At 39.5% G+C, this 19,473-nt stretch overlaps 1 protein-coding gene across 2 annotated transcripts in view; it reads right to left on the reverse strand.

Moving 5' to 3' along the window:
• Positions 1-15,213: 15,213 nt before the first annotated feature.
• CNOT6 (CCR4-NOT transcription complex subunit 6) overlaps positions 15,214-19,473 on the reverse strand; it is a 61,012-nt gene continuing 56,752 nt past the window's right edge. For both annotated transcript variants that reach the window (XM_089529194.1, XM_089529203.1), the window contains one exon: positions 15,214-19,287. In XM_089529194.1, the coding sequence (XP_089385320.1) occupies positions 19,075-19,287 (213 nt within the window). In that variant the 3' untranslated portion in view covers positions 15,214-19,074. The remainder of the gene's footprint in view (positions 19,288-19,473) is intronic.

Genomic DNA, 19,473 nt, shown 5'->3' on the forward strand with positions numbered 1-19,473 from the left:
CACTACTACCCAAGAATGCTGGGCACACATGCATAAGCTTTAAGAGCTGTATGGTAATGTCATCCAATATAATTACAGTACTAAGAGCTGTGGATATTCATCTTAGAAATCCATTTACAGTACTTAAATTTTGTTGTCAGGTTTCAAAGCAACTGCATCAGAGTAATGTCACATGCATTTACACATTATTACTGCTGGGTCTTATTATGGCTGCTAAGAGTTTCTATACAGGGATCTCTGGATGCTTATGCAAAAGGATTTTCCAGACTAACATGGGTATATCTTTGAAATCTATCACTTTGAATATTTAGTTTTTCTTCATAGTAGTAGTGAGACTTCCTAGAAAAACTCAGTCAACTTACCATCATGTTTCTCTTTCTGCTTGCCTTTCTCCTTGCCAGCAACCACTTCCCTTACTAAATGTTTGTATAGTTTGTCTTGGAGTTAGCAGAAAAAGTTTGTATCTACCACAGTGCTTTTAACAATTCCATCTAAAATACATGTCTCCCCTATTTCTGTTAAAAGAAACACCCAGTGGCTATTATGAGATTGGAATCAGGACAAAATTGTATCTCAGAGCACAGAGTTCAGCCACCCACCAGCTTGTGATGCTATGGTTATAATAAGGAGAACTGGCTGAAATATGTCAACCTGATTGGACAAACTGAGCTCAGAAGACCCTCCCCCTTCACTTTAAAGAAGTGAGTGAGTCTTTAACAGCTAACCTCTACATGACTAAGAAAATGGCTAGATATTTCTGACATGCCTTCCTTTCCAAACCTCCAGCCCCAGTCTCTGTACCAACCAGAAGGCTGTCACTCTGGAAAGGAGACAGAATCAGTCTAAGGGAGAGAGCTGGGAATCTGGGCCAGCTTTGAAAGTAGCCTCTCATCTGATGTGAGAGGAGTAAATGTTGGAGCATCGCCTGGAGTGATTTCAGCTGAGAACTATACACAATATGAAGATTTGTTAGCAACCACAAATATCGCAAAATGCACTATGTGTCAGTGGCCTCATTTGAACCTGCCTTGTTTTCTTGGAATCTCCCAGGTGAGCCCAAGGTACCAGGAGCAGCTCAATTCACTTTGGAGAAACCTTGCATTGCCTTGAGAAAGAAGGTGTGTGTGCAAACAGAGAGCTCGGGAACAAACTTTAGTTCTGGACTGGAACTTTGTCCAAAGCAGAAGCAGACCCCAATCAAAATATACAGCAAAAACTACACACATAATAAGGCTTAGTCCATTTGCAACTAAAGAAATAGCAAACCTGAAGGACAAACACAGCTCTGGGATAGCTGGGTTTTGAAATGGCAGCTGGCTCAGCAATATATGCATCAAAAAGGACTGACTGAACTTTCCATAGCTGCTTGTGGGCTTTTAGAAGGGCTTCAGCAATCTATCTTTTGATAAAAACACTAGATTGATTTCTTGCCTCTCTCATGGATAAGCATGCCAATTTTGCCACCTCGTGGTTGTTTTAGCATTTTGCATGTCACAAATATATTCTCTCTTGCTAATATTAGTTAGCAAAGCCTCTGCCAGTGGAGTTGTTGCCTTCAGGTCGTTTCTGACTTATGGTAAACCTATCACAGGGTTTTCTTGGCAGGATTTGTTCAGAGGAGGTTGCAGATAAGACTTTGCAGCTCCTTCTTACAAAGTCTTATTACACCTGCACAGTCTCTCTTTTCCTCTTCCTCCTCTGTTTAGCTGGAAGGGTTTTTTTCTTTTTGGTTTTTTTTAAAGTAGCATTGGCATTGGGAAGATGGATGGAGGAAGACTGCTGGGGAAACAAAACTTCCAGTATTGGGTTGTAGGAGTGTGTTTGCTGTCAACAATGATGAACAAAGCCTGAACTGAGAAAGAGCGGGATTCTGTGCTACTCTGTCCTATTGTCCTGACTACAACAGGCAAGGTAAACATCAGCTGCTTCCAGACTCCTTTACTGAACATGTATGAACAGTAAAATGGAGAGGAAAAGAGTGAGCAAATCAGCCTGCCTCTCCAGCTTGCCCAGAAAAGTACTTGGCCACCAAAACAGATATCATAAGAAAAATGGAAGATATTGAAAGAAAAAGTCATTCCTGGATGCATTTTGAAAGAAGCCTTCAAGTGGTTTCAAGGAGTGTCAATATTTTGTTTATTTACCCATTACCAACATTCCATTCTCTTATGAATTGTGGCACATATTCTTACTGTGTACATTTGCAGGTGACATGCAGGTGTGATCGTGGGCATGCATGGATACAAACATGCACACATGACTAAGGTCTTCACATTTTGATGCTTCACCCAAGTGGTTTTGTGAAGTATTCACTGATGACACTTATACCACAAATGGTTCTTGACTGGTCTATAACAAAAACAACAATAATCCCAGAGAAAGAAAAATACGTTTCTACAATGTAGTTGAATTTAAAGATGTACATCAAAAGTTTGCTAAATGTCAAATTTTTATAAAACGTTCTTCCGCTGGTATATCACACCAATCAAATTAGCGAAAATATACAAAAAGAATTCTAATACATGTTGGAAATGTAATAAAGAACGGGGCATTTTTTACCACTGTTGGAGGTCATGTAAAAAAGTAAAATAATACTGGAGAAACATAACTAATATAATGGGGAAAATATTGAAGAAACGGATAAAAGTAAAACTGGAATTGTGTTTATTAAGTATATTTGGATCAGAAATAGAAAGAAAATATGAAAGAATCTGCTTTTACATGACCATGACAGCACATATTAAATACGCTAAAAATTGGAAAACTAAATCAATTCCCGTAGAAGAAGATTGGCTGATTAAACTTCACGATGCAGTAGAAATGGATATTTTATCTCAGAAAATGAAAATGAAATCACTGGAGGACTTAGGAGAAGAATGGGAATTGGTGTTGGACTATTTGGAAAATAGAAAAGTGTGTGTGTGTGTGGGGGGGGGGAACATAACGCTGAAAGATGTAGAAAAGAAAGAACATAATATATGGAAACAATATATTGAAATATGGAAAATAATAGAAACATTTAAATTTATAAAATCTTTCTTTTTTTTTTACTTACTAGTTCAGTTCAGGAAAGGAGGAGAAATGAGTATGTCAAACATAGGAAGGATAAGAAACAAGATAAGATATAGGAACACACAGACAGCCCTAGGAGAATTTGAATTATGTTTGAGATCAACAAGGATGCTTTAATAGCAAAGAAAACACAGAAAAAAGAAAATAAAAGAAGGAAATGTATAAAAAGCAAGTTGTTAAACAAATAATGGAAAGTCAATTAGAATATGTTAATAAACTGCTAATAGCTGAGAAGGAAGTTAGTATGAAAGTGGTAATGAGAGATAATAGACTGCAGAAGAAAAAGGTATGAAAGTGATGGTGAATGAAAGTCTAAGTATGTCATATAGAAGGTTTGAGAGAAGATGATGAGAATGAAGAAATAGTGAGGAAGGTATAAAATGAGAAGAAATGAGCAGAAGAAGGTACAGGAATGTAGAAACAGAATTAAAGATAAGGAGAAGGTATACAGTCGTGATGACGAACCTATGCCACGCGTGCCGGAAGTGGCACTTGACGCCATTTCGTCAGGCACGGCCGAGGGAGGAGGAGGACGAAGAGGCACACACATGCCCATTCCTCCTCCTCCCTGCCTTTTATTGGCCTCCAGCTGTCTGAGACAGTGGGAAGCCAGAAAATGTCACTCGGGAGAAGCCTCTCCCAGCTTCTCCAAGACAGCTGGAGGCCAGGATAAGGGCGGGGGGAGGAGGAGCAACAGCTGCGTGCCACTTGCTCCTCCCCAGAGACCTTTGCCGACCACTATCTCTGGAGAGACAACGGGAGGCAAGAAAAGGTCCGTGGGGAAGAGGGGGCGGGTCCATGCCCAGCTCTCTTCCTCCCCACTTACCCTGCCTGCCTTCCAACTGTCTGCAGAGTGGCACATGGAGGGCAGACAAGGTCTGTGGGGAAGAAGGGAGGGGACGTGCCCAGCCCCCTTCCTCCCCACTTATCCTGCCTGCCCTCCAAGTGTCTGCAAAGAATGATGAAATGTAGCCACATGAAACACAGCATAGCTACAAAAAGAATCAATACTTCCATCTGTGATATAACTTTTAGAGGTTAGTGTATTCTAGTTAATTCAAATCTAATTAGTGGCAAGCTCTTTATTTTTGAAAATAAAATCTGATCACTGATCTTACATGGAGTGTATCTTATTCAAGCATTTTGATGTACAAGCGCATTATTAGTAAGAAAAGGGAATTCTACATGGCAGGTTCTTAATGCTACTGCTAAAAGGTTAAGCACTAAGAAGTCAATAAGATCTTAAAGCTTTGTGATTCTCCTTAGAAAGGACATTACTCTACCTAGCTCGGTATGATCTATTTTAGTTGACTAGCAGTTAATAATGGCAGAACACTCCATAACTAGATTTAGAACAAGATTCTGCAAACAGCAGAAGCATTATTTTTATTTTTAAATATTTTTATTCAAACACATGTTTTTATATATAATAAAACATACAAGACATACAAAATACAGAAAACATCATACACAAAAACAGCTAAACTAACCTAAACCCCACAAGACTAACCAAGAGAAAAAAGACACAACTTTGAACAGCGCTGTGTAAATTTACAGCGCTTCATAAATAAAGGTTAATAATAATAATAACTTCCTAGCAAATGGTGTAGTGGTTTGAGTATTGGACTGCTGGGTGACCTTGGGTAAGTCACACACTCTCAGCTTTTGGGAAGGCAATGGCAAACTTCCTCTTAACAAATCTTGCCCCCCCCCCCCGAAAAAAAAACATGATAGGTTCACTCTGCCTTGTCTAATTAATCGTCTACATATTTAATACATATCTTTCTTCAAAATAATAAAAAATACTAAATTTTGCTCTCTAAATCTCTTAGGTTAACCTATTTCAATATCTTGTATTTTAAGATTAAATACAATATATATTTGTACTGCACAACATAATCAAACTACTCCAAATCATATTCAATTTAATACTTTTGTTAAAATGCTTATAATTTTTTTTCTTAATCAATCACTTAAAATGAAAGACAAAAATTTCCTAAAGTGATAAACTTTTAACATTATTTCTAATTCTTACACCTGATCTTTAAATCTATTTTTTAAAATCATATATCCCATCACCTTTCCTTTTAAATTTAAAATTACTATAAATCCAGCCATTTTATATAATCTAATTACTTATATCTTATACCTTATATATGGTGTTCTCCTAATTATTAATTTTATTAATTTAAACATCAATGGATGCAATCATTTCTTATCTCCCAAAATCTGCCATCTGTCCAATGTATTACCTTCATATTCTATGATTCTTTTCTTTTGTAATCTTCATTAGAAATCTGGTTATTTGTCCTCACAGTATTCTTGCTTCAGATCTAGTTGCTGCTCCTATTTGAAACCTCTGCAGGTAGCTATTTTAGTTCACCTTTCTTTTCTCCAGATCTTTCTCCTTCCCACTACAAATCATTTAATTTCATATCAGACACTTCTTGCAGAAACTCTTCTACTGATTTCCCTTCTAAATCGTTTTTTTAGCCACCTTTGAATCATCCCCATCCCCATCAGACTCTGGCAGTCAAAGATCTCCATCCCATCAGACTCTTTTGGTGTAGCTTCATTTTCAATCTGCAAGTCCTCTTGTATATTCTCTACATATACCTTAAAATCAACTTTCATTTGCTTAATTTCCATTCTGAATAGACTCAGTTCCTTGAGAATCTTTAGTGATACCCATCTGTTGGCTAGTTACTCAACAACATAATCCCTTCAATATAAACTTTTGACAGATGTCAAATGTCAAAAAGGGAAAAAGACAAAGTGGCTGAACAGTCCGGCATTTAATGCCGGGCTTGGGTCAGAGTGGGGGCGTGCTGGCCACACAATGCATGGCCCCACCCTACCCCCAATCCAATCGTCACACCAACAGACCAACCACACTGCGGGTGGCATTATGGTGCTCCTTTGGCATAGCATTCAGATGATGCACACCAAAAGGAGTGCCGGAAAGTGCCACCGTAGGAACAAAGGCGCCCCTTTTCTGGCTCCAAAAGAAGCTGAATTTTGCCATTCCTTTTAGAGCCAGAAAAACGCTGGATCAGGGCCACCATATGTAGTTGCTGCAGCCTCAATCTGGTGAGGAAAGGGGCAGCAGGATGCCGCTACAAAGGGTGGTGTGTCGAGCTCCCACATTTCCATTAGTAATTTCTGTTCTGTACCTCTCCATCCACTGTAGCAAAGTCTATAATCAGACACCACAATTCAGTTGGTAAAGTTCAGTCTTGGTAAACTTCCTCTCCATTACTTGATTTCCATGCAGCAGCCATTGTCCTTGAACAAATCTCATTGAATAAACAACCCACCTACTGAATTCTCAAATTCAATCTGCATTCCTTTAAATCTAAATAATCTAAAATTACCAGCTTGTTAGATGAAGAGAATGCTGTGGATATAGCATATCTTGATTTCAGTAAGGCTTTTGACAGGGTTCCCCATGACATTCTTGCAAACAAGCCTGTAAAATATGGGCTAGACAAGGCAACTGTTACATGGATTAGTAATTGGTTGACCAGTCGAACCCAAAGGGTGCTCAACAATGGCTCCTTTTCATCCGGGAGAGAAGTGACCAGTGGGGTCCCACAGGGCTCTGTCCTAGGCCCAGTGCTATTCAACATCTTTATCAATGACTTGGATAACAGAATTGGGGGTATATTTATCAAATTTGTAGATGACACAAAATTAGGAGGAGTAGCTAATACCCCTGAGGACAGGATAAAAATTCAGAATGATCTTAATGGCCCCTGCCCTTCTTGGTTAACTATCCAGGGAGGAGATGCAATAAAAACATCGTTACAACTTATAATAAATGCATCCTTTCGGGAGGGAATATTTCCATCTACCCTAAAACAGGAGATAGTGAAGCTGCTTTTGAAGAAACCCTCCCTAGATCCCCTGTTGAGGAGTAACTATAGACCGGTGTCCTTATTACCATTCTTGGGCAAGGTGATCGAGACGGCGGTCGCCTTCCAACTCCAAGCTGTCTTGGACGAAGCCGATTATCTGGACCCATTTCAAACTCACTTTAGAGCGGGGTACGGAGTTGAGACAGCCATGGTTGCCTTAATCAGTGATCTCTGTCTGGGCATCGACAGGGGAAGTGTGACCCTGTTGGTGCTCTTGGGCATCCCAGCGGCCATCTATACCATTGACCATGGTATCCTTCTGGAACACCTGAGAGAGTTAGGTATCGGGGGCACTGTGCTCCAGTGGCTACGATCCTACCTCTCGGGAAGGTTCCAGATGGTGAGGCTGGGGGACAGTTGCTCTCGTAAAAGAGAGCTGACATCTGGCTTCCCTCAGGGCGCCCTCCTGTCTTCCAGGCTGTTTAACATTTACATGAAGCTGCTGGGACAGATCATCCAGAAACATAGAGCATGGTGTTATCAGTACGCTGATGACACCCAGATCTATCTCTCCATGAATCCGACTGACCCAGTGACTAAGGAAGGCATCTCTCCTCTGGTTGCCTGCCTGGGGTCAGTAATGGGCTGGATGAGGGAAAACAAACTCAGGTTGAATCCAGAGAAAACAGAGGTACTTGTGATAGGTACCCCAAGTCCAGGCAGGAAGATTTGCCATCCAGTCCTGGACGGGGTCACACTTCCCCTAAAGGACAAAGTTCTCAGTTTGGGAGTACTCCTGGACTTATCTCTACAGTTATCATCTCAAGTAGATGTGATGGCCAGGAGTGCTTGGTACCAGCTTTGGCTGATACGCCAACTGCATCCCTACCTGGACCAAAAGGACCTTGAAACTGTAGTACACGCACTGGTAATCTCTCGCTGAGATTTATGTAACGCGCTCTACATGGGGCTACCTTTGTACCAAGTTCGGAAGCTTCAACTAGTTCAAAATGCAACAGCCAGAGTGGTCACTGGAACCTTAAGGTCAGACCACATAACACCTGTATTAAAATCTTTGCACTGGCTGCCAATTAGCTTCCGGTCCCAATACAAAGTGTTGGTTATTACCTTTAAAGGCTTACATGGCTTAGGCCCAAATTACCTGAGGGAATGCCTCTCCCAACATAATCCGCCCTGCACTCTCCAAACATCTGGGAAGAACTTATTTGAGCATCCCAAGGTGAGGTTAACAACTACTCACCAAAGAGCATTCTCGGCTATGGCCCCAATGCTTTGGAATAATCTTCCGGAAGAGCTCCAACTCACTTCTACGTTGGATGCCTTCAAAAAGGCATTGAAAACTTACCTCTTCCGGCAGGCATACTCCTCTGATCTTTTACAGACCTGAGAAAAATGCTACCTCTCAAACAGGAGTCTACCTCAGGATGTCAATGAGATTTTATATTGTATTAATTGTTTTTAGATAGCACATGGTTTTACATTGTGATTTTAAATAACTGTTATTAGTATTATTGTTGATTGCATAATTTGACTGTAATCTGGCTTCGATCCGTCAGGAGAGGTGGGACAACATAAATAAAACTTCTTCTTCTTCTTCTTCTTCTTCTTATTATTATTATTATTATTATTATTATTAGATTAGAAAGCTGGGCCAAAGCTAACAAAATAAATTTCAACGTGGAGAAATGTAAGGTACTGCACTTAGGGCGGAAAAATGAAATGAACAGATATAGGATGGGTGACACCTGGCTGAACGAGACTACATGTGAAAGGGATCTGGGAGTCCAAGTAGACCACAAATTGAACATGAGTCAACAGTGCGATGCGGCAGCTAACAAGGCCAATGCGATTTTAGGCTGCATCAATAGAAGTATAGTGTCTAGATCAAGGGAAGTAATAGGGCCACTCTATTCTGCTCTGGTCAGGCCCCACCTAGAATATTGTGACCAGTTCTGGGCACCACAATTTAAAAAGGATGTTGAGAAACAGATTGTAAGCCTGAGGGCAGGGAACCACCTAATTAAAAGATTGTATGTACAGCGCTATGTAAATTTACAGCGCTTTATAAATAAAGGTTAATAATAATAATAATAATAATAATAATAATAATAATGTGTAAGGCTGGAGATGGGATTTCTCCCTGCTGACCAACAGCCCTAGGGAGTCCAACAAAGAGAGGGTGAAGCTGATGTTTCCTGACAGCTCCTCATGGGAGGAAGCAGCAACGAGCCTGTCATCTAGGTAGGGGAAGATCATAATACCTTGTTGTCGAAGATAAGCCACTACCAGACTCTTGGTGCTGTGGAGATGCCAAAGGGAAGCATCCTGAAATGGAAGGCATTGGAGCCTAAGATAAAGGTGAGGAACCTTCTGTGGTTCTGTCTGATCCCAATATGAAAATAGGTGTCCTTGAGGCTGAGGGTGGCAAACCATTAGTCCTTCTGTAGCAATGGCAAAATAGAGGAAAGAGTTACTATACAGAAGCAGTGATAGGTCATATACAAGTTCAGGTGGTGTAGGTCCAAGATAGGCTGGAGGCCTCCATTGGACTTAGGTACCAAGAAATAATGGGAAAAGAAACAGTGATGGGCCCAAGTGGAGTCTATAGGTTTGATCGCTCCCTTGTACAAAAGCGATCACACTTTGTCAAGTAGGGTGTCTGAAGGGGAGGTGGAAATTACAGCTCCGGTGGGAGGGAGCTCTTTAAACTCGAGGGCATAACCCGTAGAGACAGTATTGAGGACCCAAGAGTTGGAAGTTACCATGGCACAAGATTTTAAGAAAAGGCCCAATCTATCCCCGAAAGGACTCAACATGGAGTGTGCATCGTCCCATTACAGCTTCTTCTTCCCTTGTTCCACATCCTTCATGCAGAAACCCTGACGGTACTGTGATTGGGGTGGTTGTTGGCGACCAGAAGAAGATAAAGATTGGGACAGGTATCTTTGTTGGCTTTGGTCTTGGGGCTGGTGTTGGCATTCCTGTTATTGGAATGGGCAGTGAGGATATTGAGATTAAGGGTAGTTAGAGTGTTGCCCTCCATACTGTCGTTGAGGGATGGATCTATAAGTAGAGGAGGACACAATTTGTCTTCTCACAGCAGTCCTCATAACAGAAATTCAGTGTATCCCCACTGAACAGCCCCAAATCATCAAAGGGCATATCCTCTATTAAGGTACGAGTCTGAGGTGTCAAATCAGAGGAGCAGAGCCAAGCATGGCGATGCAGGGCAACTGAGCCCAATAAGACCTTTGCCACAAAAGGCAAGTGTTGGGCTGAGTTTATATGCTGTGTGCCCAAGGAATGAGCTTCGGCATGGAGTACTAGGGCCAAGAGCCGCATGTTATCTGGTAGGTCGTCAACAAGGGGTAGCAGACATTCCCACAAGTGTGGTTGGTATGCCTCCATGCATGCTGAATAGTTCATGACCTTGAGATTGAGGACTGCAGCTGTGTAAAATTTCTTGGCGACAGCATCAATCTTTTTGCCTTCTCTGTCACTTGGAGATGAAGATGCTTTAGGCTTGAAAGATTGTTGTGCCCCTTCAACAATGGCCAAATTAGGTTTGGGGTGTCCAAACAACCAGGAAACCGAGGTGTAATTCTGTACAAATTCTCAATCTTCCTGGTAGCAGAAGGGATTGCGGCAGAGGTGTGCCATGATCGCCATGCGATTTTCTGCATAGACGGCAGAAAGGTAATGGAGGCTGAAGTAGGCACCTTTCCATGGATTCTCTGCTCAGTGGGATCCAGAGAGCCTTCCTCAGAATAATTTACTTTGATGCCGCATGCATCCAACATGCGTATCACCTGTTCTGCAAATAATTTTATATCATCTGTAGGTGAGGCACTCTCATGAATCAACAGGGCAGGGCATGGAGAGGCAGCTCTGACTGAGGCCATCGAAGGAGTGGAAGATGGAGAAGCCCTTGGAGATGTATCTGATGGGGTCTGTGGAAGGGGCCTATCATCCTGTAAGGATTTGTGCCAAGGAAGAATGGGTGGAGGTTTAGAATGGGTTGGCCAAACCACCAACTTTTGAGGCGTAGAAGGAACCGAAGCCCACATCAGAGACAGAGAATTATAACGTCTGTCAGATGAGGTCTGGCAAAGATTGTTGATATCAACTGGTAAGTAGTAACAGCCCGTTTCATCATTGTAAAACAAGTCAGGATACTCTGTAAAACGGGATCGTATTCTGCTGTATGGCCTTGTTGGTCGGCATGAACCATAGCTTCTATACGGGATCCTGAGGAGGCTGAAGTACGGTCCAGACACTCTTGAGCCCGAACTACAATCCCCGAGTTTGGTGTGAGGCTAGGAAGAGCGTTGTCACTGATCTCTTCTTTGGACTCCGAACTGATGTCTACGTGGACAACATGAATCAGTGGAGATTTATGGGGAGATTGTTCCCTCGATCTGGAAACAACCAGATAGGTGCACTGGGAGGAAAAAGCAACACGAACCCACCAATGCTGAGGGGGCCCGCTTTTTCTTATCAGACTTAACCATCTTGCCTGACTGCTGATGTGAAGATCGCTGCTTCTTTGAGGGGGAGTGGTTAGCAGATTTTGATGGTGAGGCCTCATCGCCATGGTGTTTGCACTTAAGAGTGTGTTTGGCTGACGCCTCGTGGTCAGAGCCCCGATCCCGATCTGGCTTATGAGACTGCTTGGAGGACTTTGTCCTTATATTTTGGAGAATGATCTCCAGTCTTCTTAGAGGCATTGTCTCTGGTTTCAGATTTATGCGGACGTCCCGTCGACAGGGAAGGATTTCCAGCCTTGGGCAAAGAAGTGGGTTGAAGGGCCTGTTGGTATTGGGCAGCCTTCAGACAGGTGTCCCGGTTCTTACGGGCCTGTAGAATTAGAGATGAGCAAGAGCAAGAAGACACATTGTGCCCTTCATCCAAGCAAAGAAGACAAGAATCATGAGGGTCTTGCCCTGGGATTTTGCTGCCACATTTTAACCTACCACCTCAATGAGGCCGAGCAGGTAGCCATAGCACACCAAGCGAAAAATCCAATCTGTTAAGCAAAGAAAGGTCATAAGATAAGTCAATGGTCGATCAGAAAACAATCACCAGTACAGAATCCAAAGAGTAATCAAATGCAAAGGGTAGTCAAACAATCCTTAATCAATATAGGAGTTTGTAGAATCATGATTCCAATAAACAGTTCCCTCTAGCTGCTAACGTGATGGACGAAAGGAACTGGAGAGGTGCGGGACTGATAGTGGGTTTATATGGGGATGGGCGGAGCTACTGCCAAAAAGTTGCAAACAAAATTTGCCCAGCGATTCCAGGAGTTTCCCAGCTTTACTGTGCAGGTGCAAAATAACCCATTTGTGTGACCAAATTTTGCATATAAAATACTCATAATTCATCCATAGAAACATTTTGAGCATGTTAGCAATGGAAATTCTTTATGTCCATGAGCTAGAAAGCTTCTTTATATTTCTAATCTTTAATGTTGAAAGTAAAAGCTAGTTTTTTAAAAGCTAGTTTTGGATCTTGATGCCATTTTGGTGGCCAGATATGAGACTGCACTTTGTGGTCCTTTTTTTTTTTTTTTTTTTTACAAGTGTCTCACTGAGACATATGCATCATGATTCACCAGGGACAGGCTCTGGACACTTGTGAGCTCACCTCTGAATTCTCTGTGCCAGAAGAACAATTTCAGCCAGTCATGCCCCCCAAATTCCGCAAATGGTGACTGTCCCTTCCATGTCATCACTAGAGAAGCTGTCTGTGCTCCACCATTCCAGCTAGAAGTCCGTTATATTTAGTTTTAAAGAACAGCTGGTCCCCTAGCACCTGAGTCCCAACTATTCAGCTGTCAAGCATCCACTTAACTGGAGATACAAGGAATTGCATGTGAAACCTTCTCCCTGCGAAGTTAGTCCTTATCATCACATTTGGCCTCAGGTATATATTTCTGTTCTTAATTTACTGTACATGTGGCAGCCTTTGAAAAAATATGTTGTAGTTCTGATGACAGAAGACACTCCAAGTGCTTTATTATTCATAAAGGGGTTTTGGAAAAGATAAAGTCAAAGACGAATCAACAGTAGCAAAATGAGCATTTAAAGGGTAGCACTTAGCCAAGGTTGACTGAAATAATTTTAAATTACATTAATTTCAAGTAAAAAGAGAATTTAATTGTTTAACCTATGCTGGATTGTTCCAAATGTTTTATTTTAATGTCTCTCAGGCAAGTACAATACTTGCAAATTTATCCATTTGCACAATGCCCATAGCCAGCAGTTTATTTGCATGGAATGCCACAGAACCCTTAATTATCAGTCATCATTTTCAGAATCTTTCAGATTTTGACTTCTGCTGCTTCTTTGCTTCTTCTACAACCATGAAGATTTAATGCAGATCTGTGTTATTCTGTAGGATTGTTTGTAGGTCATTGACAACACTTTTGAGTGGCCTCAGCTGAGGACTGTGTAGGCCACACAGCCCTCTTGCAAACTCTGGGAGGCAGACTTTATTGGCCTACAGCCTCCAAATCTTAAAACAACTACTGTACTCACAAAAGGATATTTAACATAGATGGTAATACAGGCCACAAACCCAGGTATAACCCTCTGTACATCTACTCTGGGAGCATTATTACAGGGACCAATAACATTACCCAGCAGTGCATTTACTTGCTCTTCCTCCAATGTGGTATATGCCATCTTATGGCAGCAATGGCTCTCTTCACTCTACATTAAAGAAACAGGTATCTATGCAAGAGGATTAATGGACACAAATCTGACAAAAGAAGTAGCAACATCCCCAAAAAGGTTGCAGCACATTTCAACCTCCTTGGATATCTTGTAAGGAATGTACAAGTCATGGTTCTCGAACAAGAAAATTACAAAGGAAGAGAAACAGCTGAATTGAATTACATTCACAAATTCTAACCCATTAGCAGAGATATGAACAAAGACAATGGCTTTATGGCCCACTATATATATTAATACAAGAGTCCTCGCTATTGCATATATAAAAGGAATCTTCTCAAGAAAGTTTTAAACCCAGGGAAACTGACTCTAGGTAAGATTGTTTCCACACATCAACACTAGTTGACCACTGTAAGGATCTGAAAGACAAGTATCAGCTCGCCCAGCCCTATGAAAATTTAGGGCACGGGATATGATTTGCAGCTTTCTAGATCCTATTACATTCTATTCTAATCCTACAACTGTATAAATTTGCTTTATAGCTGAGTCCATAATATCACTTAATACTACATCTGAAGAAGTGGATTTATATCCACAAAGTTCATGCTATAATAAAAACCAGTTAGCGTTAAAAGTGCTGCCACTTTTTTTCTCTCCCCCTCCTGTACTTTTTACATCGGAAGGAGGCATCTGTACCTTTCACAATCCTGAGGCGGATAACTGAAGTTCAACAACTAGAGGGGAAATTGCCAGTTCTGCAACAAATCCTAACTTATGGTTGCTATAATCCAGGAATTTTTGAATAGGAGGAAATATCTAACTGGTAGGAAACTACTTAGTACTTACCTATCTTTCAGTGAGATAAATATGCAGGAAAGAGAAGAGCTGGAGCAACTTGGAGTCATTTTTCATGCTCCACTCCAAGTTGGTGCACTGACATATTATTAGAAGCCATAAGCAAGGCAAACGTCTATTTTAAAATTGTTTAAGAACATAGATTTCAACATGACAACAGATGCAGTGCATATTTAACACATATATAAGATACTAAATTGAAAGTTTATTTGAATACAGTTCTTTACCTCAAGATGGATTAAAGCTCTCACCTCCTTGAAGTGCAACTTTGTAAAAGCTCAAGTGGTCACAACTAAATTATGGCATATCCTAAGATGTTGCACTGGATTTCATGATACCTCTTCCTGATGCCAGTTACTTTCCAACAGATGTGCAACTATGCTATAATCATTAGGATAGCTCCCCTGCCTGTTTCATCAGTGGCATAATGCCATTTTAATTTGTCCTGGATCTTATTTAAGTCCATTTGTAGAAGCAGAAAGGAGTCTATTGAAGCCAAAACAAGCTGGCCATGTCCTTTGGATACAAATTGAGAAATGGACATGCACAGCTTTTCATCTGCAGCCTTGTTCTTCTTGTAGGTAAAACAGAGTATAGATCAAATGCAGGAGATATTCCATAGGAAAAAGAATTAATATTTAATGTTAAAACAGTGGCCCCTATCTCTTTGGATGTGATTATAAAAACAAAGATGAAATATGAAAATTAGACTTCAGAGAGATTTGAAACAGATATTGAATTTATTGGTCAGCTATGAGTAGGAAAATACATTGGTAAAGAAAAAAAGACAACCCTGTATATAAATATAATACTAGCTAGTTAAAATTTGACCAAGAAGAAAGTTCCACTGAAGAGAACAGTAAAAGCCCTTGTTTACCATCAGACCATATTCAATTTCCCATTTATCATATTGAAGAGCTGCCTATAGACAAATGCAACATTCTTTGAGCTTAGTGCAGATGATGTGCTGGTTTTGTTTTTGTTTTTTTTTGTTTTGTTACACGTATGGTAAACAAGAGTTAGTCCAGTGCATTACACGTTATACAGAAGTACTGTGAATAGAGAGACTAGGTAATCTAAATTTTAGACACTACATAAACATACCAAGATACCTACATTTTAAAAAAGCTTACACAACCAAAATTTATATCAGGAGTTAACATATACTAAAATACTGTGTGAGGCTGAATGAGGGGTAAAAACAGACTCACTACATAAGCAGTAAATTTGACTTGCAAAATTTGCATGTGATTAATTCTGTTGAAAATGATAGTGCAATTATTTTGTCTTTTGAGCTTTTTGTCCCACGAAAGAAGTGAGAACTTGACAACTGATCTTATTTATACATTTCAGCCACAGCAGAATCCATATAATTTTGTCATAGTTTCACATCAGTGAGTTCACGTCCACATCCAGAATGATTAAGTGTTACAGTCGAGATTTTAATGTTTAAAACCCACAAATAGAAAGCGACAAAATAATTACACACATTTCCCAGAGGTGTTTCTCTGTGATTTTAAAAAATGCCAGTATCCCTAACATTTCATGTATTTTCTCTTAAGTTCTCTCATAACTGAATTTATTATGCACATGTATCAGAATTACCAACCAGAAATATGCAGGCTGTAGTTATGTTTTTCAATATGTGATCATACCTAGATAGACACCTAGTTTTTTATTAAATTGGGGGATAGGGAGAGGGAGCGTCATGCCCAGCAATGCTCTATGCTCTTTTTTTTTAAATATATGTGATTATATAATTAAGAAACACTGAACACATAGTTATGGCAACATCCAAAGCCACCTTAAGTAAATAAAATGTTTAGGTTATTGTAAATGAGCATTCTGTGAAAACAGATATTTTATTGCATTCATTTATGAAATGTCTGAATTTAATGCAGGAAACTGACTAAAAAAAGTAGTACTTTTTGATACTGACTGCCAGACACATTTGGTGCAACTGTATACCATCCTGCAAAGATGCACAGTATTTCCTTAGAATGAGCTTCAATTCATTGCTGTAGGATCTGACTGTAGGTCCACTGATGTCAAAGAGAACTATCAGCTTTTCTAAGCTCTCCGTACTTCCGAGAATTGTATTCTCCCAAATGGAAAATTAATTGGAGCTGCCCAGAGTTTGGAAACAAGTCCAGGCAGCACAGAGTCCTTGAGCACATCAGCAGGCTTTTAACCTTTTAATGTGCTGCCATAAATTCATATGGATATAGAAATATACTTAAGACTGAAATATAAAGGTGGAAATGCATGTGTAAAGCTTAAACCTTTAGAATATACCAAGTGCACTCAAGCTCCAGCTTAAAAAGAAAAAAATTAACTCCTCCTAAGAAATATAAAACAAATAAGTGCTTCCCTTCCATAAAGCTTTCTGGACGTACTATTAAATAATCCAGATAATTAGGAAACAAAATAGGTTGCTGAATTATGACAAGCTAAATTGGCTTCATTGCCTCTGAAAATTGTCATGATGCACATTACCAACACATCTGTAAGGAAACATGAGTAAAACACCTTTTATTCACACTTTTACAAAATAACCCCCAAACCCAAAAAACAAGAACAGAAAAAGCAATACTACTCATTGAATCTACTACATCAATTATTACCAGCATTCCGATGTACTGATTATAAACTGGACATGTTTGGTATTGAAACAACTAAAAAAAATCAAGTTAACAAAAGATAAACCAGGTCCTAGACAAGGATTCAAGATCTAGACTTTTCCTACTGAATTTTTAAAATGTTTTTTAAACATAAGCTCATTGCAAATTTGTTATCTTTAAAACAAAATGGTTAAGCACTTCTAAATGCTGATAGTTTTCCTCTTTATAAAATTTTAAGTCATTATTATTAAGACCCATTTTATTTTATTTTAAAAAAATCATTATCCTTCAGAATTTTTCAATTCAAGAGTGAGATTTTGTTTCTCTGCCTGCAGGTGAAACAAAAACATTTTGACCAAGTTCCCTCTCAAAATATGAAACACATTTATTACTGAAGTTACGTTTACTAAGGATTTGATTGACTTTCCCTTTCAGGCTGTATCTTTCTATATGTATATATGTATGTACACACATATATACATGCAATATATACTTGGCTTTCAGACACCAATGGCACTATAAGGGTACACTACAACCTTCATTTTGTTGACACTTTACAGAATAGGACTTGGTCACTTTAACAATTGATCTGAAGTGTTGTCTAGGGAACCTGTACTGAAAAATGCATTTCTAGTTACACTGCTTCATAGAACAGAAGACGGTACATTTCATCTCCAAGGAATGATGACTGAGGAATGACTGAGGAATATGTTTACACTGAGAAGGAATTCACATGATAATATTCAGTGGGTGATGGGGAGGCGAGGAAGGAGAAACAGACACAAACAACATTGTGCAATGACACTGAAAGAAGCAGTGCATGGGTGTCAGAAGCTTAGAATTTGTGTACCCACAATCTGAACATGTTCAAAAAGTGATAATCCATGGTTCACAAAGGAAAAAAATATAGATGCCACAGCTTATACAAAAGTATCTTCATAAAATTTTCACAAAATGTTAACATTATTTTAAAAAAATAAAAGAGGATGCACAGGTTCTCTCTGCATGCACAGGCAGTGCTAATTGAGAACAAAACCAAGCAGGCACAGTGGAGATAGGAAATGGGTGACTTGACACAAACTAAAATAAAGCTGTACACAATGTTCTGCAGTTTTCATTTCTGACAGATAATGTTACTGACTATCTCAGAAATGGTTATTAATCCACAGAAGCCTAAATTAGTCACTGCTTAGCTTATCTGGTCTGAGAACAAGTTTATGTTGCTGATTTATGTAAAGAAAAAAAGGAAATGCATGTATGTTTAAGAAATCTGCTATGTTTTATCAAATTTAGATTTAAAAGCAATGTTCTCAATTTAAAAAAATGAAGTAGTACATAAGGGCTAAAACCCTAACAGTGCAAATCATTGGCAGAGAAAGCCTGGTGCAACTTCTTTTACAAGCTGGCCTTTATAACACATGAAACAGATAAAAATTTAGCCTTAGTTTACAATACAATCATTTTCCAAATCTGATTTTTTTAAAGTACAAAATCTCATAAATCAGGTTTTCTGTTGTTCATATACAATCAATAAAGGCTAAATTGAAATTCTATATTTTACAAACAAACAAGTCTGAAAAAGAAGGAAGTGAAGTATGGAAGAATGGTCTTTTGATGTTTTACTACTGGCCTCAAAAAAGTAGTGCTACAGATATCTGTGCAAAAGAGAATTTATTATAGTAATTCCCTATTTTCAAGGCATGAAATTACATTGGATAGAACAAACAGATCACTTGTAACAAATCTAGAAAGGTGCAAATGCACCAATCCCTGTCTAACAGTATATATATAAAGTTTGTTGGGCTCAGAATTGTGTGTCTGATAGCACCTGGCTTTTACTATTTCTTTATCAAATAAGTAGATTTAAAATTAAGATCATTAAGAAAGATCCCTGTTGGCCATACATCACTCCTCTATATTCAGATTTTACAATTTTACAAATTAAATTGAGGTTGCCCTCTAAGATGTATTTGACTACCTCCTGCTAGGCAAATGGATTCCATTTACTGGGGGCAGGAAAGGCAGCACCAGCTCCAGTTGTGCAAAAAGTGAGAAGTGGTCAGAAGGAATGAGCGGGTGTGGACAGCCGCTTATATTGTTCTCTATTAGCCAATGATGATCCAAAGGTCCCAGGATGCCAAGAATATTCAGTTGAGGTTTTGAGTAGAAGATGTAGTCAATAATACCCTAAAATGGAAGAGAAGGTGAGAGAAAACTGAGAGAAAATTTCAAATGTAGGTCAATCCAGTGGAAACAATTCAGTTTACACTGGGTATATATTACTAGGATCATCTTAATTCAGGTTTGGTAGCATGTACACTGGCTACCCATGGATTCCTGGCCCAGTTCAAGATGCCTAAACAGTATGGCTGA

This window comes from Sceloporus occidentalis, unplaced genomic scaffold, assembly GCF_023333645.1.
Source record: "Sceloporus occidentalis isolate IW3139 unplaced genomic scaffold, rSceOcc1.0.p SCAF_1, whole genome shotgun sequence".
Classification (NCBI taxonomy): Eukaryota; Metazoa; Chordata; class Lepidosauria; order Squamata; family Phrynosomatidae; genus Sceloporus; species Sceloporus occidentalis.